At 39.3% G+C, this 27,651-nt stretch overlaps 1 protein-coding gene across 1 annotated transcript in view; it reads right to left on the bottom strand.

Annotated features, from left to right (window-relative positions):
- Positions 1-27,651, bottom strand: part of cdh8 (cadherin 8) — a 132,154-nt gene that overhangs the window by 11,537 nt on the left and 92,966 nt on the right. Inside the window, exons 4-9 of the mRNA XM_053492673.1 lie at positions 26,279-26,398; positions 20,473-20,640; positions 20,205-20,392; positions 12,572-12,816; positions 3,850-3,986; positions 688-809 (exon numbers count right to left, since the gene is read on the bottom strand). Coding sequence (XP_053348648.1) covers positions 688-809; positions 3,850-3,986; positions 12,572-12,816; positions 20,205-20,392; positions 20,473-20,640; positions 26,279-26,398 — 980 coding nt within the window. The remainder of the gene's footprint in view (positions 1-687; positions 810-3,849; positions 3,987-12,571; positions 12,817-20,204; positions 20,393-20,472; positions 20,641-26,278; positions 26,399-27,651) is intronic.

The following is a 27,651-nucleotide window of genomic DNA, read 5'->3' as shown; positions in this document are numbered from 1 at the left end:
AAGAAACTAAAGGACTTCCATTAAAAACGTCAGGTTTAAAAGTGTACCAGTTTTGTTTTTTTTTCAGATAAATTAGTTTTATTATTTCTATTTATTTATTTATTTATTTATTTATTTATTTGTTCTACTGTATGTCTAGTTACTATTCAGTCAATTAACCTGGTAGAATTTCTGACTTCAATACACACACAATTATCTCTGAATTCCTCACTCACGCCATCCAAAGTGAATACAATACATCACATCGCATTTATAGGAGTGTGTAGTCGTGTTTTCTCTACAGCAATGGATTTAGAGATATTATTTGGTTAAATCTATGACACAGAGAGGCCTGCACAGTACTGAGAATGAGTAAGACATTATAACCTTATGAGCATTAGCGTTAGCCGGCTAGCTTGGTAATGGAGTTCTCCTACACTTTTGAGTTCCTACCTAAGAGTTAAATCAAACGCAGGATTATTTAAAGAATATTTAATAAATATGTCTACATTGTGATAAAAATGTCTATAACTTAAAGTGTAAAATTGAATTAGAGCCGGTTTACATTTAGCATCTGCCTTTTGGGGGTTCTGAAGTTAAAACTTATTGTTTTTCGTGAGAAACAGCTCTGGATCGGCTGAATGAATCATTTAAACACAATGAACCCGTCAACCTGAAGGCGAACGCCACTTATGCATCATCATTTACCTGCCCGGGTTTTCCATTTTCACAGAGAAAGGCTTCGTACTCGGTGGGAAATTCAGGAGCGTTGTCGTTTATATCCAGCACTCGGATGGCCACGATCGCTCTGGAGATCTGGCTGTGGTTCCCTAAAACAGAGAGGAAATTATAAAGATTAAAGATTAGATATACATACAAAGGATTGTTTAAACTGCACACGGTAACTCTTCCTCTATAGAAAGGTCACACTCAACATAGACTCCATCACAAGCCATGCATTCGCACCGTTGTTGAACCCATGCTCTCAAGTCCTCTTTGAAAATCTCCTTCGTCACAGTTGATGGTCTCCTACTGCATGGATTGTCTTGTTACCCCTTTTTTAAATTTCTTTATCTGTCTGTGCACATCGCCCTTGTCAAGGGTTTCATCTCTGTAAACATTCTGTATCGCAGTCCGAGACCATCAACTTGCAGATTTGTTAAAGAAAATTCAAGAGCTGGGTTCAAGCATGGCACGGATGCACGGCTTGTGATGGAGATTATGTTGAGTATCCTGACTGTGTGGATATCAGCGACACCCCACCCTGGTCCTGGATAACCCCTGACCTGCATGTTTTAGTGTTTCCATGCTCTGCCGCACCCTCGTCTGTTTAGAAAAGTTTCTTAATTAGTTGATTTGTTAAATTACTGTGGATGTGTTGGGAGCAGGAAAAAAAAACAAAATGTGGAGGACGAGGGGCCCAGGGTTGGAAACCAGTTGTGTAGAGAAGGACTCACTCGATTAACATTAATAATAATAATAATAATAATAATAATAATAATAATAATACAGAAACTTTCTTTTTCAAATTTTCTCTTCTATAGTGAGACTATTTTATCAGTCCGAGATGTTCCACTTAATCTTGCGTGCATACGAGGATTGTAATTAAAAAACCCGGCTCATATTTTATGTGCTTTTAAAAAGTTCTCTGTACAAACACATACACACATGTTTTATACATGAGCCTAAAAACTATGAATATTTATAAAATGTAGCAAGTCGGAGAAGGAAATAAAATGCTTTTTAATTAGATTAGGATTTTTTTATTAGAATTATTCCTTCATCGCTGCTAATTTAAAGTCCCTTCTGAGGACCCGGTAAATGATTGGATTTAATCAGTGTTGTACCCACTGACTTTTATCGCAATTATCATTTGGCTTTGGCCTTTGGCGTGCCTACAGCTGCTTTGAGAACTGATTCCTTCAGATGCGAGATAATAAACCACGCGACGCATCGAAGCTAAATTACCAACGGCGGATAAGTGGAATTAGCGGGGAATCATCAAGCTTTAAATGTCAGACAAATGAAAGACTTGTTAACAATGCTACTTGCAAGACTGAAATTTTTCTCTAAAATCGATGTTTCCTCGGCAAATTTCAGGAGATCGAGGGTTAAAAACTGGATTAATCACACTGTGAGTTTCTTTGTAATGATTTGTAGTTTTGGCTCCTTTAAGCATGGAGGTGATAAAAATAATAAAACACACAGCTCCATCGCACAGAGTGAGACTGGTGTATTTGGTAAAGAAATACTAAAGGGTTGTCCAAATCAAGTAAACATAAAAAAAGAGAATTTTTTCCATTTGGGGAAGTATGTTCATGTAACATGTAGGGAAGGAGTCTCCACCGTCAGCGCTTTGTATCACTAAAGATATAACGTTCTGTTTTGGACATTGGTACATTTCTTGTGTTGCTCTTCTTTTTTGACTTATTAAACTCTAAGGAGACTAAGAGAGAGAGAGAGAGAGAGAGAGAGAGAGAAGAGAGTCTGGTGAGGGAACGAACATTTATAGCTGCTATAATGTAAGTGAGAACAGGAAGTGAACTTGTTTCATGGACAATTTATAAAATGTTATAAAAAGTGAAAATTAGTTAAAGTTTTTAAAAGTTTATAAAATCCTGTATAAAATGAAGAAGGATAATAAAAAGATCAAGAGTGTGAAATTTACCAAACAGCGTTTCCATTAACATATTATTCATTATTCGACTAACGTTTAGTCGACGGAAACATTACGGTCTGTGAGAAACGTTACAGTGAGGCTGTTTAGACGAGACATTTCTCATTAAATGTTTAAGCATCTTCCATTTAAACACGTTCTTTCTCTTCCAAATGGGGAAATGAGGATCAGGGTATAAACACGCTTTCTCGTTGCGTCCTGTCGTACTCGTTTTCACACCAGCGCGGACATGAGAAGGCGCGCGGTGTCGGTTCTGCCCAAACACGCTGAGTTTAAACAGCTTTCATTGTCACTGAGGAATACAAGACATTAAACACTACACACTGGGGATCTGCTGTTAATTGTCCTGAGCAGTGTTTAATCTGTGTGTGTGTGTGTGTGTGTGTGTGTGTGTGTGTGTGTATGTGTGTGTGTGTATGTGTATGGCTTTTAGATCGTGTTGTGTATGTTGTGTATCATGTATATTTATGTAAACATGTGAACCAAAGAACTACCTAACTAAGAACTAATAATAATAATAATAATTATTATTATTATTATTATTTTTAATATTTATTTTTTTCTTTTTTATCAGTATTAGTAGTCGTAGTACTTTGATTTATTTTAAATGTTACTTATTCACACATTATTATTATTATTATTATTATTATTATTATTATTATTATTATTATTGTCCTAATGCATGTACAGTATACTGTATGTGTATGTAGTTTACTTTATAGATCCCCTGTTGTATTTTAACTTGTTGATATATTTATACAATAACTAAAACTATTATATATGTTTATATGTTTATAAATTGAGAATTTTAAATACCCTATTTTTTTAGAATAATGAGAAATTAGTTGGACATCGTGGTGATGATTTAGCTGATTTTTGATTTTTTGAAATTGCATTATATTTATTTATTTGTTTGTTTACTTATTCTGTGATCTAGTAGTTTGATGTTTGTTTACAGATGCCAGTGTGACAATGTGGCAATACATGTAATTAAATTCAGTCTTTGTTTGTTTGTTTGTTTGTTTTTGATTGTATTTGCTTATTGTGTGATCTATTAGTCTGATGCCTGCTGATGGCTGTGACTGTGATGATCACAACATGGCATTGCTCCTGTAATTAAATTCATCCTTTATTTCTTTCCTCTCTTGTCTGTTTATTTGTTTATTTTAAAGTTGTATTAAAACGTCACTTACTGATTTCTGTCGCCGTCACGGTGATGTTGTGCCACGTATCGGCCTCGCGGTCCAGCGGTTTGGCTAACGTGATCTTCCCGTCGTCCACGTGGATATTGAACTGCCTCTCCAGATCTGTGTGCCGATCGATAGAGTACCTGTCAGAGAGAGAGAGAGTGAGAGAGAGAGAGAAAGAGAGAGAGAGCAGGGTAGAGAAAAGAGCAGAAGGCTAAATTAAATGTGCATTCACTTCACGTCTAACCAAATAAAGGCGCGGCACACATGCTTCACTTAATGCCCGGCTATCCATCAGCCGATTCCTGTAGGTTAGAATATGGTAAAATCAGCAGGGCTTTAATAATCCGCTCTGAGGATGAGTGATGGTGGGGATGGACATTAACGCCGCAGCAGGGATGACATCTGAAATGTTTTGCACTGCATGTCATCATGGAAGCGCATTAATTTGAGTTATTATTACCTGCACCGCCTCGTAGCGTGGTTACATGCTATACTTACAGCGAGCTGGAGTGAAGATTTAAAACACAGAGTTTATGTCCATTCAGTTCCCCGTTTCTAATAAACTGCTGACTGTAACCGCGCACGTCATTCAAATCCGACTGTACATGATTTAAACCGACTAAAAACTGCTTCACACTCTTAAAACAAAATAGGAAAACTGTTGAACAAAATCTGTTGAAAAAAATTTTACATTTTGAATAAATCAACCTGCCACGGTGGTGTAGTGGTTAGCAGTGTCGCCTCGCACCACCAGGATCTGGGTTCGATTCCCATCTCCGTGTACATTGACTTTGCATGTTCTTCATGCTTAATAGTAAAAGTGAGAGCATACACACACTCGCAGGACTGGGACTAAACAGCTGTGTGTCCATAAGAAAACCAGTTTGTTAGAGAGCATTAAGATTGGAAAAAGGTCATGTGACCTGATGAGTCCAGACTGATCCTATTCCAGAGTGATGGGCGTGTCAGGGTGAGAAGGGAAGGACATGAAGCGATGCTCCCATCATGCATAGTGTCCACTGTACAAGCCTCTGGAGACAGTGTTATGATCTGGGGTTGATCAGTTACTCAGGTCTAGACTCAGTAACGTTATGGGGCAATAAAATGAAGTCAGCTGACCACCTGAATGTACTGAATCACCAGAGGATCACATCCATGGAGGGTTTCTTCTTCACTGATGTCACGAGGTATATTCCAGGACTGTGTAAGAGAGCGGCTCTGGGAGCACGAGGAATCGTTTTCACACATGAACTGGACCAAACAGGGATCGACTCAAGACTTTGGGATAAATAGCAGTACGCTCTAACCAGTCAAGATACTGAGTGGGTGTGGCACAGGGCGTGTGGGCGTGTCGTTAAGCTAATGTAGCTAACCAGCTAAATTTTATTTGTCAGGATGTTACAATTATTACGATATAAACGAGGTCAGTTAATGTTTGATAGTAACAATACTGAAAGTTTCACCCTTTCCGTCCACACTGATTGGCTAGATCTGTGTCTGTGTTTGTTTGCTTTTTTAGTCTGCATTTACAGCTGTCAATCACCTATCAGGGCGTGGCTACAGTATCTGTCATCTCTAAAAAATAAATGCTGTTTTTTTTTGTATCATATCCAACCAATCTGCTGTCGCTGAATGCTAATGATGTTTCAGATTTAATCATCACGCTGCATTATTACACTGATACATCATCACACAAGTGTGTAGGCACTTAACCGTGACATTGTGATACCTCCGTGGCTGAGAGTGTCCGTCAGGAGAAAAACACACACACACACACACGCACACACACCTGGGAGCGTTCTCCAGGTGGCTGAGCGGTTTTCAGTCAGGCTCTGACAGTTTTCACGTATCACCGAGAGACAGAGCCTGAAATGTTCTGCTACACGTCAATCAAACTGACAGAAGTACACAGGGTAGTGTGGGAGAAATCAGGACAGGCTGTGGGTGGGTGTTTGGTGATGGTAGTGGTAGTAATGGGGGGAGTTTAAAAAAGGGAGACAGAGGGAGACAGAGGGAGACACGTGTCAACACTGTAAATATCGCCGAACACCAGCTTACACACATTTGTGCGAAAATCTGCTTCATGTTTATGTTTAATTGTGAGATGGAGGTCAGATTTCAAAGCTCGAGTCTAGACTGCATGATTAAACGAATCCATTAACGTCGTCTCGTGTCCGAGCTGCCGCTATCTACGGCTGGAAACAAAGCGAAAGCAAAGTAATAGGTTTTTAAAGATGAAGCGAAATGCTTAATTAGGCTAAATATCTGCAACGAGACCGGCTCACTTAGTGGCTTTTTATCACTCTACTTTTTTCTTTAATTTTTTTTTTATTTATTTCTGTCCTTTCATCATGATTATTGTAGTTGCTGTTATTGGCGGTGCTTTAATCTGCTGTATAAGTGCATGGTACGGCGGGGCTGAGCACCAGCACACTGACGGCAGCGCCGTGTGGAGATCGGGAAATGCTTTGCACCGGATTTCGTCATGAAATCATGCTCGCGTTAAACTGATATAAAGAGGTCAAATGCAGTGTTTGAATTACATCCTGAAAAACAAGCTGGGAGTTTTAGGAGCTTTTAGAGTTTTTAGGTTTAACTGAGAATGGGGAGACTGGGGACGAGAGCTGGGAATCTCAGACTGTCTATGAATAAATGTGATTTCTGAGCATCTTTTTTCCTTTCGATTCAACAGCACTAATGTTTACAGAATGTTTTTTTCTAGCAACTATATTTCTTTTAGGTTTTGAAGAATCATAGACCACTAAATCTGTTTATTAAATACTAAAATGTGGTACAATTCGTGCTGTTTATTGTTTAAATGTTATATCTTGTTCATAGCTATAATCATTTATTTATTTTATTTTATATTTTATTCCCTTTTTTGCCCCACACTCCAGTCCACAAGGTGGCTGTACTGCAGCATTCCTGCCATTAACTCGAAAGAAGAAGAATTATTTTGCAGAAGATGCAAGCTGTTTTCTGCAAAAGCTTGAAAAAAAAAAATATATATATATAAAATAAAAATATTTAAAAAGTGAACATCAATTCTGAATCAAAATCTGATTTACTGATACAATTAATTGAATCAACCAACAAAAGACTGATTCAGTTGTAAAATTAGTTTAGTCGCGCATCTCTACTGGGGACGTGTTGCTGGTGGTATTTTATAATTCTTCCTCAACACTTCTTCATGTTTCTTCCTTTTATTTATTTATTATTTATTTCAGATTGTAGATTAAATCTACACTAATGCTTTTTGTCTCACTTTCGAACGGGACCATGAACGTCTTCAGTAATTACTTCCCCTTGGTCGCATGGACGCCCCACAGATCTACACTTCCCAATCAGATTATTTCCAAATCCTATCCTTTCTCCAGTCCTGTAAAGCTACTTCTGAAGTCATAAAGACTCACCTTGAGGATCTGTTTAACACACTCCCTCACTCCCCCACCTCCCTCACTCCCCCACCTCCCTCACTCCCTCACTCCTCCACACTAATGATTTTTATCCCACTGTATCCCCCACAGCGCCACCCAGGAGGTGATTCATTCAAGCATAAAAACATCTAACCTAAAGCAGATGATGACAGAAGATAAGGCGGTGATTAATACACTGCTGATGCTGAACGCTGAGTGGCTGGAACAGACGAGAGGGGAAATGAGGTCGCTGCTGAGGGTGGTAAAGAAACGATATTTTTTTTTTTTTTGTATATTTAGGCACTTTGCAAAAATGAGGTGGCTCAGGACATTTGTACAGAACTATACGTCCAACAAAAACAAGGTGTTTTCTAATCCTTATAATCAGTATATCATAAAACAGGGAGACAAGAAAACACAGGAACATGGAATAAGAAAAAAACGGTTCACACATTCAGAGCAAGCTTTTAATTCTTCTTCTTCTTCTTATTATTATTATTATTATTATTATTATTATTATGATTATTTTTACATTATATTATTACATTATGATATTATATTAATTAATAATTATAATTATATTGCAATTTTATCTATAATGTAATACTGCGATTATTTTTGACACATATCACAACTGTGTTTGATTAATATATATATATATATATATATATATATATATATATATGTGTGTGTGTGTGTGTGTGTGTGTGTGTGTGTGAAAATTTAAATTAAATTATATTTTAAATTATATATTAAATTAAATAATAAATTAGATATTTTTAATACTATATATATATATGGTATATATTGGACTGTGGAAGGAAACCAGAGACAGGAATCAAACCCAGATCCTGGAGGTGCAAGGTGAGTCACTGTGCCATCTCCAATTATTATAATTATACATATTTTCCCTGATTTTCTCGCTAATTTACTCGTATCCAGTTCCCCACCATCACTTGGGCACTACCACATTAAGACTCCTACTACTAGACAGGGCCATGAAGGGCGCCAGTCAGGTCACTCGGAAATCGAACTAGCGATCTTCGGATGAGCGCTAAGTAAATCCCATCCAACCCCGCTGAGAGAGCTCGGCCAATCAGCTCTCTCTAGGCTCCTGCGGGGGCTACAGCATCACCTGGAAATCAAACTACAGTAGCAATATATGGAGGTTTTGGAGACAACTGAAAGGTTAAATGTGTAATCCAGGAAATGAGTGGTTCTGGAGATAACGTGGAGTTTGAAGCGGGATGTGTTCATGTGATGAGGATATCCAGGATGCATATGGAGCCTTCAGTTTATTATAACCGTCTCATTTGCTGTGTGGAATTAGGTGCAGTAGGGAAATCGGAGCATTATAGGAAATTACATGTGATACCGTATGAGAGTGTTATGAGCGCTTCATGTTGGTGATATTTTTCTCTCTGCACATCCTTCAATCCAGGGCAGAAGCGGAGCAGAGTGGCGAGTGCGGCTGGAGGTTTGCAGCGAGTGTCGTTTGCTTTTGTTATTAGGTCAGTTATTCCGCGGGGAGGGTCACAGATGCGCGGTTTGTTCCACAATACTGCAGGCCTGCAAATGCGAACATTACAAAACAAGCGAGGACGAGGTATTAAAACATGTCCCGTGGATTTGAAACGAATCCTAATGAGCCGGATCACGCCGCACGTGTGCGAGTGTAAGAAGAGACAGAAGCAGGCCGTTAAAACAGCTCTGCTGCTAAGAGGATGAGAGATAAATAGAAAATTTTGGATCCTGAAACCTGCACTCTAGGGTATTTTTATTTTAAGTCATTATTTTTATTATTTATTTATTATTTATTTTTTTCCCTCCAGAGTGCATTTGATGTCTGCGCGTCTTCAAGCGAAACATTCGACAGAAAAAAAATGCGGCTCTGTTTCGACCAGAGTCTACCTGCAATGTCTCACGCTTCAGTGCATTAAGTATAGCTTTGGGCTTTTTGTGAAGATGGAGGGAGAGGGGGGTTGGGGGGAGGGGGGTATGGGGGTGGAGGAAGAAGAAGGTCGTGAGTGTACAGGAGAGAAAACAAAAACCAACCAAAAATAGTCAAAAACAAAGAAACATCCAAGTGATGGAGAACAGAGAAGGAGGAGGGAGAGACTGAGAGAGATTGATTTGATTTGATTCGAAGGAGTACAAGGTAATCCATGCTCGAACCCAACCGAAGGCGTAAAGATGTGTTAGTCTGCCACTTCTCTTTTTTCTGCTCTTCCATTTGCAAAGTGCCTTTTACCTTTAAATGACATTATCTGTGCCGGTAGTCGGGCGGGAAAGTGACTTTGCCACTTTATGCCTCGAAATTCACTTAAGGATCCCGCAGCCTCAGTGAAATATTGGAAAACATAATGTATTTCTCGATGCCGAAGTGGGCTTGATCAGGTTTTGCCAAACATAATTTACTTGATGGCCCCGGGATAGAAGTAATTCATCTTACAAATAAAAAAATCGGTGCACGGACACAATGGAACACGGCGCCGCTCGGCAAATGCAATCAGCGTCGTCGTCGAGAAACCTTTTCACACGGACGACGCATGCACGCGCGAGCAGGAGTTTAACGGTGTCAGGATACATAATGGGGCTGTTTGGGGCTTTCTGTTTATTTCTTCTTAAACAAGAGAAAATACAACACTCAAATATTTTTCCAGGCATAATTATGGCCTTTAGCTAAAAATACACTGGTGTTTACTGATCTTATACTTATAAAATATATAGTTAGTGCATGTTTAATTATAAAAGGCAAGGACTTTAACATTTCTTTGCACTGACAAACGACAACAACAACAACAAAGCGTCAGTTTCCAACTGTTGGATTCCAACAAGAAAATGTTTGTGCAGTTTTTTGTATTTTGCAAAAACTAGTCATTTATTAAAAATCTAGACAATTAGATTTACAATTAATTTGTGTTGCAAAGTTGGATAAGGCAAACAAACAAACAAACAAACAAAAAGGAGCATGTGATGTTCCACAGAAACAATAAAGTATACACAGCTGTGTATCAAAGGCAGCTTTAACGCTTTAGAAAATACTGACACTGGAGACTCCTTCCACTAATACATAACTCTGTCCTTATAGAACACTTCACCATGTCAACAAACACACACATTATACCGTATGTCCCTGTGAGCCAGCTGGTACTACAGACTGGAACCATACATTAAACTCAGGGTATTAATATGAACTTGAGCTGTTCTTCTTATAAAAATGAAAGCACACTTTCTGACCAATCAGAATCCAGAACTCGACAGCGCTGTAGTGTAAATCAGTGCAGAGATTAAACGATAAAATGCTGAAGTGTGTACGCTACAGTAGGCAAGCGCACAGGATGACGCCCGAGTCGTTCCACAACTCAGCCATTTCAACTCCCATTGAGATAAAAGATGTTTTTGTTGTTATTACACAGCGATTAACCCCAAAATGCGAACAGCAGACAGATGTTTGGCACCACTAAAGAGCGCCTCCGTGTAAGATGTAACATGTCCGACTTTCCATGTCGGGAAAAATTAAAAAACCCGGCAATCATCAGGACGTACACTCTGGATGAACTCCGAGAGGGGGAAAAAACACCCAATTTCTCTACTTTTCCCAATTCCCAGTGTAATTACACAACCTGTTGAGTGTTGTCCCTGAAACACGCCAACTCACTGGAGAGCTAATGAAACTCTGGCCTGGACTGGGAGAAATTGCCTGTATAACCTATAGGCAAGGTGTCCTTGTGAGGAGTTTTTTTTTTTCTTTTTCTTGGAAGAGAAAAGAAGGAAATCACAGTGTGCCAGAATTTCCAGTGCAGGAAACAAAATGGACGTTAAGATGATACATAAGTTTGTAAACAGTTTCTTTTTAGCATCTAATAGATGATTCTGTAGATTAGAGAATTAAAATCTGGGTGAAAAATAAATAAACAAATTGGGGAACCTACTGTATCTTTCACCTTCTTTACTCTGGGGCGCTAAACTGGAAAGTCTGTTTCCTCAAGGCTGAAAGACTGCTGGGAACACAAGATACAACCCTAACACACAAACCCATGGACGGCCATGTTGGATTTACTGTAGTTTTCCACTATAGGGCACAAAACTCGATATACCGTACTGTAGATGTTGTATAGAACATCCTTCTGCTCTCTTCAATTTTTTTCAGATTACAGCAGTACCTGGGCTTAGTAACTTTGCGAATTTTCCATTTTGCAAGAAATGTGCCTTGGCATACAAAGCATTTGCGACATACAAGTGACTGAGCCGTTTGCGCATACATTCGGTTGCATGTTGTGTCCTGGAGTTAAATTTTTTTTGTGTGTTTTTTTGCATTTTGTGTAAGATTTAGTGAAGACACAGCACCATGGGTCCCAAAAACATTAGCAAGGCCATAGCAAGTACAAAAGGGAGACACTTTCTGTTTGGTTTTTAAAGCAGTTGGTGCCAAGAGGAATCATAAATTATCATTAAGTAAGGTTTAATGTCTATTTATTAATTGTTTCGAATGTTTTGTATGCAAAAATATAATTATAGTGAAAATGCGTTTTACCGACAATACAAAATTTCAGGATAAGAACCCGCATCCAGAACAGAACATTTGTATGTCGAGGTGCCACCGTTCCATGTTTAATACTTTCTCTTTTTATCTATAATAATAAACATAAACTAAACACTGAATACTGTACAGTATGTTGTTCTTATATGTTGAAATTTTCACTTTTTATTTGCTAATAATTTGATTTCTCTCAGATTACTTGTTTTCATTTTACTATTGTTTGTTTCTTTTTGATTAATAATAAAAAATTATAATAAAAAATAATAATATTTTTATAAAATAAATACGCAACAATTTAGAAAAAAAAAGTTTCCTAAGTTTGCCTGCAATAATTAGACTATTTTGCTAATTGTACTTTATGCTATCCAACTAATATTATCCAACAAATAATATTTATCCAAATCCCTCTTTATCTCCTGATCAAGGGCACTACTTAGTGTGTGGAACAAGATTCAACCCTGGAATAAGAAAGTTAACATAACTTATATTTTAAAGTGAAATAAGTGGAAATATAAAGTAGATCTGGTGAGTTTCTCAGGACTGTCCACCACCTCCATGTTTATTCTCCTCACCGTTTGGCTAAATAACACCGGGAAGACAACTACTCTTCCAAGACTACTTTCACCTCCTGTTAATTAAACTAACTTCCGCTCGCTTGTAATTAGCCAAGTCCCAAAGTAATAACCTAAGCACTGGTCTGAAAAAGTGATCAGATGTAGTAGACTAGGAAAATAAAGTGAGAAAGTGATATGTGGAGAGTCTTTACCTGATGAGGCTGCGGGTAGCGTCCTGGTCTCGGGCTGTAACGGTTCCGACGACGGTGTTAATGGCAGCGTTTTCATGCACCTCGAACACATAAGTGGACTTTGTAAAGACAGGGGGCTCGTCCGCGTCCTCTATGATGACTTTGATCGTCGTTTGGTCCATAAACGGGGCTCCGGTTGCTGAAGGCCGAACGTTAGTCGCCACCACCGTGAGGTTGTAAAAGTTTTTGCTTTCGTAGTCCAGAGCCTAAGAAGTGATAGAGGAAAAAAAACAGAAAAAGAGAGAGAGAAATCTGTTTTCACTAATGAGTACAGCAGCAGTGATGGATGGAAGCTCACGGGGTCTACAGGTCACGCTGATCCACAGCATGAGGGACGACACGGCCGCTAACGCAATAACGGCAAGCAACAAAAATGTTATTTAGTGGCAATAATGGCGCTCTCACCTGAAGCGTAGGAAGTGTTATTAATTTGTGCGCTGAGACGGCATCTGTTTGGGATTTAGATGAGCCTGCAAATAAGGTTAATCTAATGCAATCACAACAATCGCATTGCAAATTGTTAAGCAATCACCAAAAATATAATTTGTATGTTTGTGCTTGCTGAAAACAAAATTACGCTGGCCCACAAAACCATGACGTTAACGTGGTTAATGTGTTCTCGGAGGCAGCCAGCCATTGGAGGAGGATCCCCTAAAAGCAATTTGCTGATGATTTACAATGATTATCAGAACAGATGAATATTTGTGAATATGATGAAAGGAACAGGAGCCTCTTTTTTATTTATTTATTTATTTGTTTATTTATTTATTTATTTATTTGTCTCCTCAGTATTCACAATGTGTAAAAATCTCAGCCTGACACACTCACCTCTGCTCTCTGCTCTAATACAGTACGATGGGTTCAAGCCCCGCTTCGCTCCATAAGAACTCTGGAGAATAATTTATAGCAACTGATTTAATTTTCACTAAGCATTCTGCCTCGCAGACTCGAACTCTCTCTTTGGATTTTAGAGAAAGACCGAAGCGTAGTTAAGAAAGGCGCGCACAGCAAACACACACTCTCACACACACATACAGTCTTTTAGGGTGCGAGGCTCTGTACTGTAGCTACCATGTGCAGTACTGCATGCTCTTAGCTACAGTTTGTCTACAATCATTACACTCACATCGTCCAATCAGCTGAAAGAGTCAGAGCATGACATCTTTAACTGCTTTCCTTCCACGCTAGCATCAGACCCAGGAAGTCGGTCCAACAATAATGGAAGGAGTCTCCAGTGTCAGTGCTTTGTAACGGTTAAACAGTAGATTCTAACGATTCTGGTACAGACAAGTTTGTGCTTCTTTTTGTTTGTTTGTCTTGTTTTTATGAGCACAAAGACAAGTTGTCTTATTCCTTTCACGAGGAGGAAGAATAGATGCTGGTGAGGGGGAATGACTGTTGAAATCTGCCATATCATACAGTACAGGAAGTGAGAACAGGACTGATCACACTGATCTACAGTACATCCAAAAAATAATGCATGAACGCATTAGGAACTTGTACAACTTGGCAGAAATGCAGTCCTGATGAGGACGTGGTTAAAGTAAGACGCAGTAAGAACTTAATAAGGACGTCATAACGACAGCATTGACCAATTACTGATGTACCACTAGCATGGCCCAGATGGGAAAGACAGGATGGTGTCCTGACTGAGTCGTCATTGGGACATCACTGCATTGTTGCTCCGTCAATTGCTCCGAGTTCTCGCAGCGCCCTCTACAGGCTTGTGCCATGACCATGGTAGATCCATGACATGTTGTAGAAGACCACATTAAGTTTAGGTTACCTTCTTCTGGTGCTGACCAGGTTTATGGTGGGCATGCAGCAGGTTATCAGAACCATTATCACCATTATCACACAATTACTTCATGATTGGTCTTTATACCAATCAGCCAGGCGCAATGTGAACGCTGTAAGTGTGCGATAAGCATCTGGTAAGAGTAAGGAAATGATCTGATCGGACCTGGTGTGCAGGGAGCGTGATCGTGTACATGATGGAAAATGATGGAAAATTAGTGACAACATGTATTAAATTTATTTACCATCCCCATAACCTCGTGAATGTGTCATTCTTTAACAAATCAAGTAGTAATTGTTAAAAGATAATATAAATAGTAGTATAATAGGAGTGAAACACTTCGGGATGTGCCATTATACAGTATGAAAAACAGCTCATTATTACGGTGGTGAGAGTGGCTTAAAATTTTATCTGCCCTGCCCTCATGTAAAACATATAAATAGATAAATATATAAATAAATAAATAAAAAATAGAAACAGTTTGTTGACCAAACCGAGCTCGGGTAAAATCTGCACACTGGCAGTTTCCTCCTTCTTTCTCCCTTCTTTATACCTATGGAAGTGATGACTAAGAGACGCATTATTGTATTCCCTACATCAGGAAGGTGCTTGATCATGCAGTTTACCACATTTTCCGAGCGTTTCAACAAGTCCCTGTGCTCTGTGGCGCTCTTCCATTTGGGGAAAGTAGCATCGCGGCCCGCTATTCTTCAACAATAATTCATGCCTTTTGATCCAGTGCACCGAGTCAGCCATACTTCTGGTGCATTATTTCATTATGCCTGTATGAGGAGGCTAAATACGGCTGTCACTTGACCCACATCGTTCCACACAACCACCGCTTGCTTTTTTCGGATCAAATTTTTTTGCCATCCCTCTGGATGATGCTAAAGTGTATGGAGTGTGTGAAAGTGTGTGGAGGCTGTACTCCATGCTCAAGTCCTGAAGCACATAGACGACTTTTTGTTTTTTGGAGCACAAGTTTGAGTGTGTGACTGTAACAGCCTGGAATGGGGGGGGTTGAAATCTCACGTATCTTGAATGCAAAAATTTCCTGCAGAATAGTTTCCACTCCAAGTTTAAAGCAGGGGTTTGTCTTTTTTTTTCATGACCCCTTACTCTGTTTGGGCTAAACTGAAACTACACAATGTCACAAAATGTATCTCGTCCCCTGATCCAGCAACTACATGTAACTAAAACGCCTTTGATCTTCCTTGTTCGTAACAAAGGGTGGAGATAACGTCGGATGATTCTGTTATATTTAGTGGCGGAGCAAATATTTGGGCCAAAAATTTGGTAAGTTATTGTAAAATAAAAAAAAAAATTAACCATAAAAACAGATTGAGTCTGCTCAGGAAGATTAGTGTAAATGCCCCTGAGTCGAGCGTAGAGGTTCAGGTTTTAGTCCCAGTTGTTTATTCTGACATATCTTATGGCTTACCTGCTATTTAGAAATAAAGAGACAGTCCCTGGCTTCCTGTCCATTGTAATACATCATAACAGGAGGATTTGAGATATTTGATTTTTTTCTTTTTTTAAATCACGCTCCGGGGATTCAGGGATTAAATCGCTCCGGAGCAAACTAATGTGTTCACGAAAAGATCCAGAAGCTAAACAGCGATGAAACAGAAGGTAGTGTTTCTCCGCTCGTCTATCCGCTCGTCTCTCCTGAACTCCACGTGAGTCTGGAGGTGAGGAGGATGTTGTTTGTCTCGCTCTCACAAGGTGCCATCCATCATACGATTAGTGATGCAGGCGACGGGTTCCAAGCTGAGAGCAGAGGCACGCGAAGACTAACAGCGGAATTTTCTTTCAAAATGTCACACAAACGAGCTTCTGTCTGTCCCCTGTCTCTTTGTTGTTGTTGACCTCTAACCACAGACCTATTGCACTGTGTCGCTAAATTATGGATTCTGATTGGCCAGAAGATGGGGTTTAAGTTTTCTGTTTAAGTAAGCGGAGTTAAAGCACTCGTTCAGAGCAGTGATGTGAGAATTACAGCATGAAATGATGAGCACAGGGTCAGAGGGCAGGATCAGACAGGATACAATGCCCCCTGGAGCAGATAGGATTAAGGGTCGTGACTTCATTGGCTGAACAGTGGCAACCTGGTGGTGCTGGGGTTTAAACCCCCAACCTTCCAATCAGTAAAACACTTGCTGAGGTGCTGTTACAGGAAAACAATCAACTGATCCTGAGCTACCAATTCTGGAATCGTCCTTTCATTGATGAATTCATAGTTTTCCGTATATAACGACCATCGACGCCGTCACACTGTGACGAAACCATGATGTTGCCACTGTGTCAAAAATCAATCAGAACGCAGAGGGTCATGCAGACGAAATGACAAATATACGCATTTACCGGGTCCATACTACATGCTAGCTGCGTCTCTGTCAGGTTCTCAATGCGCTAATCATGCTGTCACTGATTTCCCATCATGCACATGATCACCAGCTCAACAGGTCTGATGAGATAAAACCAAGCTATTACTATGTACTGGTCAGACCACACCCATTCCTCACCAGGTGCTCATCACACATTACATTGGCATTGTGTCCAGGGTTTTGGTATAAATAACGCAGCACGCGATGATTTTCAAACCTAATGTGATGGTGTGAGGAATCTGATCCAGTAATTATACTAAATTCCCTAAACATGACATACAGTAGACGTGCTAATATCCTGCTGCATGCACCGTCTTCTACAGAGAGACATGGACTCACCATGGTCATAGGACAAGCCTGAACTGAACAGAAAGACCCGCTAACGATGCAGTGACATCACAGTGAGGCATGTAGGATGTCCCTTAAAGGTGTCAGTTACTCCAGTAACTGGTTAATGTCACCGTTATTACGTTCTTCGTACTACATTCTATCTGTATCTTGCTTCGACTGCGTCCTTACTGTATAGGCTGCAGCCATTCCACATCAAGGGAGATAATACTACAGTACGTCCTAACTGGTTTCTACTGCGTTCCTGCTTATAGCGTTAGCATGATTTCTTGGCGACGTACTTTAGAGTTACAGACGTAAAGGATATAACAATATAACTATTCGGGAGGTGAAGCATTCATTCATTTTTCAAACCACTTATCCCGTTTAGAGTCACAAGGGTGCATCCTACTGTAGATTGTGCACCAACCAGTTACAAACACACACACTCTGTACTCAAACATTACATGCACCTAACAGTCTTGGGATAAAACCACAGAAACCTGAAACGAACATGTGGAGAACATGCAAACTCTACACACAAGGCGGAGGCGAGATTCGAACCCCCAACCCTGGAGGTGCGGGGCAACAGGGCCAACCACTACACCATCGTGTTGCTTAAGATAAACCATCACAATCTGGTGAAGGTAAATTGTAAATGCATGGGGCAACACTGCTTTATAGGGATATATGATAAGAGGAAGGAAAGAGGAAGGAGGGAAAAACTGGACTTTTAAACCAGACAGTATAAAAATATACGTAAGATAGTTGTGTAGGCAGGAAATTAACATCTCTGTTGCTTCCTTTATATTTCACTATTTGTATTTCTGTGCGTAGAAAAAACTTAATTTAAAAATACTTTATTCTCCAACTAAGACAAATGCAAACTTTTAACGCTTGTTGACGCAATAATATATAATAAACTTTCTACAAAAAGAATAATAAACATAACCTCAACATTAACCTTGTAAAACTAGAGTGTTTGAGTAACAGATGAATTATGTTTGTATTTTGAATGAGTTTGGTTTTTTTTGTTTTGTTTTTTTAAATGATGCCAGGATCTGCATATGGACGAGACATTGTACGGAAATGCACAGGGCCCTAGCTGCGGATTAGAGGACGATGAAGTGCTCTTATCTCTCAAGGACATCTCCTTCCCAGCGCTGTCTCCGTCTATAATTTGCGAGCGAGTAACATGACTAAAACATGTGGCGCTTTATTAGATACGCCGTCTGCTCTTTGATATTCAGGCAAACTGAATATGGAGATTATGTGCATATTAAATGCGAGTGCTGTTTGCGCAGGAGCATTTCGCACAAATAACGTGTGTGTTGTAAAATATTAGATGACGTCTCTAACGCTTCGAAAAAGACACTTATTAGAACCGTCTGAAATTATTTCTCTGGAATAATGAATTTACGTTTGACGGATTCCAGTGAGGCTGCATTGATGGCTAATCAAATAGATGAGAACTAACAAAGGACACTCGGCGAACAGGAGGACATTTAAAGGACGTCCTTGTCAGACGTTAATGGGACGACGTATAATGGAAGTGTAAGGGCACGGGCCGAGCTCGAACGAAACATTTCAATGAAAAACATTAACAGAGCTTTATCAGATCTTCCATGCATTTTTTAACAGGAAACCTTGCCAATGAAGTTATGAATTCATTCTTTTTATTTTTATTAATTTATCAATTTATTTATTTATTTTTATTTTTTAAAAAGGAACATTTTTAAGCTTTGATGGTGCATGAACACAAGAAAAACATCATTGCTTGTGTGTGAGAAGTTCAGATTATTTTGCTACGACTTTCTCACATTTTTGTTACGGATATAATTAAGTTCCCATTTGACAGAAACATGAAGACATAAACACATTCCTTAGTAATTAAACACACACACACACACACACACACACAGATCTTTCTTTTACAATTTGTTGATGTAGAGCGTTAATACATTCCTTTAATTTGCGCTGGAAACTTTTCAGTGATTTCCACTTAATTACACTTAATGGCCACTTTATTAGGTATACCTTAGTACTGGATTAGACCACGTTTTTTCTTTAGAACTGCTTTTATTCTTTGTCACATTGATTTAAAAAGGTGCTGGAAATGTTCCTCAGAGATTTCGGTCCATCCTGACACGATGGTCGCTGCAGATTCGTCGGCTCGGCGTCCACGATGCAAATCTCCCCGAACAGCACCACGGTCCCCAAAGTGCTCTGTTGGAGTGAGATCTGGTGACGGCGGAGGCCGTGTGAGTCCATCGACCTCACTGTCATGTTCATAAAACCAGTTTAAGGTGATTTTAGCTTTGTGACACTGAGCGTTATCCTGCGCTCAGAGAGGGATGTGGTCACGGGTGTTTAACTGCTCTCCAGCAGACTTCGGGTGTAACGAGATGGTATTCGAGTTCCTGTTGCCTTTCTATCAGCTCCAACCAGTCTGGCTGTTCTCCTCTGACCTCTGACCTCGAGCATAAACAAGGCATTTTCACCCAGAGAACTGCCCTGAACTGAATTTTAAATTTTTTTCACACCGTTCTCTGTAAACCCTCGAGATGTTTGTGTGTGTGTGTGTGAGAGAATCCCAGTAGATCAGCAGAGAGTCACTTACATGTAAATCACATTTCTTCCTCATTCTGATGCTCAGTTTAAACTTCAGCAGATCATCATCATCATCAGGTCTATAAATGCACTGACTTGCTGCCGTGTGATTGGCTGATTAGATATTTGCATTAACAAGTCAATGCAAATCTAACGAACAGGTGTACCTAATTAAGTGGCCGGTAAGTGTATGCACATTTGAGCCGTTACAGTTATCTCCTGAAAAAACAAATTCAAGACTTCAGCATCCCTGCAGGAAAAATGCACTTTAACTCGTCTAATTACGTCACTTATTTTATTAGATTATAGTTTTGCACTTTAAACACATTCTGAACTCTCTTTGTTTGTTTTTTTATCATAAATAGTTAAAATACAATTGAGTAAATACATTTTAGACTAAACATTTGCCCTTTAAAATCCTCTTATTTTTGATGTTTCTTTTCTAAAGTAACGGTAATGAAATGATTCTCACCTTTTTCAGAGTGAGGATTCCCTCCTGAGTCTGAGAGTCAGTCGTGATCTCGAACACGTCCTTTTCGTCTCCCGCTATGATGCTGTACGTTGATTTTGCGTTTTCTCCGATGTCTCGGTCGTTCGCTTTCACTCGCCCGCCGGGTTTTCCGATGCCGAGGTCTTCTGAAATGGTGAACTCGTACGAGCCTATGAGGCGAAAGCGTGAGATTTCATGGTAACTGACATTTTCCAGCAACTCTACTGAACACAACGGTCGATCCTTTTACCTTTTGAAAATTTGGGCGGGTTATCGTTGACGTCCATCAGCGTCACTGTGACTGTGGTGGTCCCGGATAATCCCCCCATGTGACCACCCATGTCTTTAGCCTGAATGACCACCAGATAATCCTCCCTCATCTCGCGATCCATCCCGGCCAGGGCGACTTTAATAATTGCTGGAATTACAAATGAAAGAAGGAAAGAAAAATATTAAACTAAATAAACTTAATGATTCAAGTCATAGAGATGAACTAGCAAGTTAATGTAAGAAACTCATACAGTACATTCAGGTGGTCAGCTGACTTCATTTTATTGCCCCATAACGTTACTGAGTCTCGACCTGAGTAACTGATCAACCCCAGATCATAACACTGTCTCCAGAGGCTTGTACAGTGGACACTATGCATGATGGGTGCATCGCTTCATGTCCTTCCCTTCTCACCCTGACACGCCCATCACTCTGGGATAGGCTCAGTCTGGACTCATCAGGTCACATGACCTTTTTCCATCACTCTGGAATAGGGTCAATCTGGACTCATCAGGTCACATGACCCTTTTCCATCACTCTGGAATAGGATCAGTCTGGACTCATCAGGTCACATGACCCTTTTCCATCACTGTGGAATAGGATCAGTCTGGACTCATCAGGTCACATGACCTTTTTCCATCACTCTGGAATAGGATCAGTCTGGACTCCACAGGTCACATGACCCTTTTCCATCACTCTGGAATAGGATCAGTCTGGACTCATCAGGTCACATGACCTTTTTCCATCACTCTGGAACAGGATCAATCCTTTATCATTTCTATCCTGAAGACTTTTCCATGTCAACCTTTCAGTTACTGCGTCATCACTGACTGTTACAAAACACTGACACTGGAGACTCCTTCCATACGTTACAGTACATAAACATGTTCCTTAAATCTTTTTAATAGCTAATTGAGCTGTTACTATAGAAACAATGACGTATCAGGATGAGCGCATTACTATAGACCTGACAGAGTGCTGACTGAGCTGCTGTTCTGGAGAATTCATTTATATTTTAGCACCACCTGACCAGCCGGAATGCAGAGAAGATAAAAAAAAAGAAAAAAGGAACAATTTGAGAAGCAATAAGAAAGAAAGAAAAGCTTTTGTTTATATGACCTTCAGTAGATTTCAGCTTCAGCGAGGATTTTTTTTTTTTTTTGCAGCCAGAAACACACACACTTGCATCAGCTTTTAATAAATAATAAAATAAAACAATCGGCAATTAACTTTTTAGGTACCGCTTTATAAATTATCTTGTTCTCTTTAAACCAGCAAATATCTCATCATGAACGTGAGAAGAAATTACCCGCAAGCCCTGCTGATCATCGAGCCAGAAACTTGTTAGTGGAAGTTAAAAAAAGGGCAAGTGAGGAGGGAAAAAAATGGACTAAAAGGAAATCATTGAGATAATTGGCCGACTGGGTCAATCCTATTTTGAAAGGTATACGGAGCAGATAGACATTGATTCCCACTTCGGCTCTGCGGAGTTCCGTCGGGATTTGGACTTAGTGAAAAGAAAGGTAATGGGAGAAGCAGATCGTTAGCTTCTAATTCAAAGGGAAACTTCTCAGGTTTTCATTTTCGAGGCAATATCCGGACCGCTGTACAATTAGAGCTGTGAAAATACACTGCAGATTAACTTCAGCTCAACACAATGACTCTTAACGACACATTCCTGAACAGTTTACTGGAATGCCAAGACACACACACACACACACACACACACGGATAATTAGTTCAAAACCACAAAAAGAAAACATGATAACTATACATTAATTCATTCTTTATACAATGTATCCTGTACAGGGTCACGGGATGTCTTCGGACGTTGGAAGGAAACCAGAGAAAACGCACCAAGCATGGAAGGACCACACTCACACACAAGAGGCGGGAATCGAACCCTTAACCCTGGTGGTGCGAGGCTACAGTGCTAACAACTACACTGCCGTGAACGTCAATTACTTTTTTTTTTTATTCTTTATATTTGCATTGTTTTATGTTGAGCAGCACGGCATCTTAGTGGTTAGGACTGTTGCCATGCACCTCCAGGTTCTGGGTTCAATTCCCGCCTTGGTTCTTTGTGCAAGCACTAGGAAAACAATGCAAAGGGTTCTTTAGGCTGACTGAAGTTCCCAAAATGCTTGTATTGTGTGAATGAGCGTGGGCGTGTGTGTGTGTGTGTGTGTGTCCTGTGATGGAGGCCCCCTATGACCCCGTGTACAGGAGAAAATGATGAGATGATCTATCATATTTGATCACTTTTGATGATAATTTATCATTTTCTAATGATTGTTGTAATTTGTTTTATTATTGATTCTGATTTATTTTCAAATGTTAATGCATTTTTATTGATTGATTGATTGATTGATTGATTGATTGTGGACGAAAAAAAAAACAGTTAAGAACTGGTCTGCATAAGTAAATATCAAAACAAATACAGGGATAAATCTGCAATAACGGGTATCATTGGGCAAAGAACTGTCCATACAGTCAGGTCAGAGGCCCACATACATGGTTACACTTAATAATCTAGTAACCCGGTGTAAGGATCTACAGTAGCCTATAAAAGAAACTTCAAAGCAATTTTGTAAGTCGCTCTGAATAAGAGAACTCACAGGGTTGAGACTAAACAGCTGTGTGTTCATAAGGAAACTAGTGAGACTCATCAGAAAAAAAAAATCAAACATCAGACAGGGTTAGGGGTCTTGATTAAGGGCTCAACACTGGGACTTGAACCCCTGACCCACAGCCTTAACTGATTGAGCCTCCCTGGTTGAGTTTACCACTGACCACTGATAAAACAAAACACCTGGCAACCCTGATTGTGTGTGTGTGTACACCTGTGGTTTGAAAGAGGTTGAGGTCTCCAGTCATGTACGTATTTTCCTTCTACAGCCTGACTGTTGACATGAAGTCATTGGACACCGCGGCCCGCCGTCGCTTGACAAGGCCAGCTTGAGACAGATACGTAGACAGATATAGAGCTTTACAACTCTGTCCATCATTTCAGTTTCAGCAAATCTGCGCTAAAGCTGCTGCAGTACCCCCAGACTGAAGAACCTGCCATACTCATTGAAATCTCCCATTTCTCCTCTTTAAACCCCAGACATTAAGGGTTTGTAATGCACACTGGTGAGTCACAGAACTCTGCCGTGTGATAGCTGAAAGGAATAAAGCGCATCCTGAGCTGTATGTAATCCATTCAGACAAGAAGAAGACCTGTAGCAGCATCACATGAAAAGAAAGCTGGCTATATCAAACCAGATTACGGGAAAAGACGCCTTTGATCTTTTCTTTTTCTTTCCTCTTTCCTTTCAAAGTCTTATAGCTTTCAACCATGAAAAAAAAAGAAAATAAAACCTTCAGAGTAATAGCTGTTAGTCGAAGGTCCGTGTACACTGCATATATTTAATTCATGTTCTGAAATGAAAATGGGGGAAACAAAGAAACAAGGTTTCTGCTTCTTTATTTTTTATACACTAGAAATTCTTTTTTTTTTGTGAAATAATTCAATAAACATTGACTCATTTATAAATTGTTCCGATGGAAAATAAACATCAAATTTAATTAAAATAGCATAAGGAAGTGTCCAGCATTCTCTGTTTTTTTTTTTTTATTATTATAAAAGATCTGCCTTAAAATGAATAAATAAATAAATAAATAAATAAAACTTCCTCCGTATTCGAGATCCCAGTGAACATGAAATCAGCCGAGGTACCAGACGAGCTAAATGGACGTCCTGCAGAGCCGGGCCATTCTGAGCATCTGCTCGGTCACTATGACAAAGTCAGACTGTGAGATTTTAGAGTTTATTAAGATGTGAAAATGCATGCAGCGGGTCAGAGAGCCTGAGTGGGTGTGAAACGTTTTTAGAAAGCTGAGTACGCGTGGACACGTGCAGGCTGATGAGAGGGACGTCTTAAAGACTGATGACTACTGTGAGCAAAAATGACCAAAATATAAATAATATGCATGAATTCACATCGATACGAGGGAACGCATTGGCACCGTTGCGTGAGCAGATAAAGATCTGTAACGTTATCTGAGATTACATTAGAGGTTCTGAATGTAGGTTTCTATTCATTTTCAGTTGGTTTTGGGTTGTTATGTAGATTTTTTAACTGATAAAAGCATTAAAATTACGGCCTCTTTTGATAAATTAACAAATAAAGCAATTGACCAATCAGAATCCAGAATTCCTCATTGGGTGATGTGAATGTACGTTATCATTGAATAACATTGTGATGGGCAATACGCCACATTTCCAACCACAGTTTCTGTTCAATTATGACTAAAAACTTGTTTGCAAATGTGTCAGATATTTAAGGTCATGTATTGGGGCCTTGGGACCTATTCCACAGGAAGAGGGGGAACGAGGGCTACACCCTGGACGAGGTGCCAATCCATCACAGAGCACAGAAGCACACGATTACTCACAGACTACGGGCAACTTGGAAACACCAATCAGACTAAAGGCGGGTCTTTGGACTGTGGGAGGAAACCGGAAAACCCAGAGGAAATCCACCGAACATGAGGAGAACATTAAACCTCCACGCACATGGACCCGAGGCGGGAATCGAACCCTGACCCAGGTGATGCGAGGCCACATTGCTAATCATTACGCATTTTTACACATTTATCAAAAAACTAAAGTTTAACCTGCTCATGTATCTGTTTCTAAAACCAGAACACAGACTGTAGTGATGCTTTATTTTCAGCCTGTATGTTTAATTGCATTATGTTTAATTGTTTAATTATGAAAATAAATTCTCAGTCATCATCACAGACTGGCGAAGCCACAAACATTAATTTCCATACAGACAATTGTACTTTTTTTTTTCTTCCTTTCTTTGTCAACAATTAAGCAGGCAGCGATCAGCCCGAGCGTGATGATGTTTACTTATTCATCGTCCGCATCTCATTTCCTGCGTAGTGCTGAAAGTGTCAAATGGATCCTAATGGCTGTTTTCCCTTTACCTTTTACTTTTCATTAACATTCATTAAAACATCTGGCTCAGTCGAATGAGCCATCTGTATGCGCTGAGTAATCACACAAACACAACTTCTCTCCCTCGGCTGCACAGGAAGTAAAAAAAAATAATCTATGTTTAAGAATGTGTAAAATGTTTCTAAGAAATGTGTAAAAAAAAAAAAAAGAAAAAATAGTAAATAAAGACAACAAAGCAGATTTAGCGATTAAACCCAATCCGGACAGACACAGGCCGTGTTTATCTTGTGTCTAGTTTCTAAACGACGTGTTGTACATTTCCACATTTCCATCTCATCGCTTATTAATTTAATTTCACAATTATTTAATCATATCACTCACAGACGCTGTTAACACGTCGCCTGAAAATGCAATTAGGATTAAAAAAGAAGAAGAAGAAAAAAAAAAAGGGGAACAATGTGAAGGTTGAAATGAAGCAGGCCGCAGATGGGACTGGAAGCTCCGGCAAATCAAGCACGCTTCGTTCACACCTCATTGCAGTTTCACGTCCTTTTTTAATTTACTTGTAAGGTTTTTTATTTATTTATTTGTTTATTTTTTTTGCCCTTCAGATCAAACAATGACCGAGCACAAGAGAATAAGCAGCGTACACATATGGAGCATTATCATTAACAAGCCTCATTATCTGAGAAAAAAAAAATTCTGATCAGATTAAAATCAGATAATTACAGTACATTTACATAAAGCATTCATGACCATCTGGACTTTGTTGAGAAGTGTGTGAAAGTGTAAAAGAAAGAAAAAAGAAGAAAAAAAAACAAACGCAGTCACTCACCGGTGTTTTGATCAATGGAGAAATACGGCTGTCCTTCCAAAATGCTGTACACCAGTTTGGCGCTGTTCCCGTACACCGGATCGTCTGCGTCCGTGGCTGTGACCCGCGTCACCGAAGTCCCTGCACATGGCAATTAAACAGGAGGAAAAAATAGACCTCAAAATAAGAAACTGTTAATCACCTCTCGGTATTTGTAAACTAGTTACTTGTACAGTTACATAAATAAACCTGAATTTTAGATTTATGGAAATGATTGTTATAATGATCGCATAATTATTTAAGCTCATCACGAGTGAATGTTACATTCTGTTGGTTTCCTTTTAAAAAATTCATGTGCATCTGGATAAATCTGTGCAGCGGAGAAACATGAAAATAACGTGAAAAAAAGGGAAAAATATGATAACTTCATGAAAAGAATTCACAAAACAACCAACCAAATAAAACACAAACACAAACAAGCTGAACGAGCAAAAACAAAGACAGTCGACAACCAAACAATCAAAGAAAGCAAATAAACAGGCAACCAAACATCTAATCAATCAATCAATTAAACAAGAAACAACAGAAACTCGAAAACAAATTGAACAAACAAATCAAAGAAAGCTGCTAACTAACCAACCAAATGACCAAACAAATAACAAACTGAGCAAGTAACCAACCAACCAATTAAGCTACTAATCAACCAAACAACAATGTAACAACCAACCAAACACCCAAACAAATAATCACCCAACCAATTAATCAACCAAACAAATAATTAACAAACTAACCAAACAACCTGCCAATTAACCATTTAACTAAACAATCAACTAACTAAGCAACTAACCCAAACCACCCAAACAACCAACCAAACTAATCAACCAATCAACCAACCATACCACCAACCAAGTAATCAAACAACCAACCAACCAATTGACTGAACAAAAAACAACCAATTAACCAACCAACCAACAAAACAAACAAACAAATAACCAACCAAATGAACAAACAGGACAAAACAAAGAAAATAGACAAAAACAACTGAATTAACAAACTAAATAAAGAAAGATAATAACCAACCCAGCAATTAACAAATCAATCAAAAAATTAATAAACCAACCCAAAGTAAACAAACAAGTATAAATTAATAATTAAGGAGACAGAGCCGCCCCCCCCTCCCCCAAAACACACCCTGTATGAAAAAGGAACCCCCTCCGTACCAGTAGCAGTACCAGTACCAGTATCACCTTTAAACTGGATGTGTTGTGTTAAACTGAACCAGAAACACCAACACCAATCCTGTCCTGTGTTGTTCATTGATGTGTGTGATGAGATAGAGGTGTGTGCTGAAATGCAAAAAAAAAGAGGTGAAGTCGTGGCAAGCTAATGCTATT

The sequence above is a fragment of the Clarias gariepinus genome, chromosome 3 (assembly GCF_024256425.1).
Source record: "Clarias gariepinus isolate MV-2021 ecotype Netherlands chromosome 3, CGAR_prim_01v2, whole genome shotgun sequence".
Lineage (NCBI taxonomy): Eukaryota > Metazoa > Chordata > Actinopteri > Siluriformes > Clariidae > Clarias > Clarias gariepinus.
The sequence above is the reverse complement of the archived record's forward strand: the minus strand, read 5'-3'. Positions and strand labels throughout refer to the sequence as shown.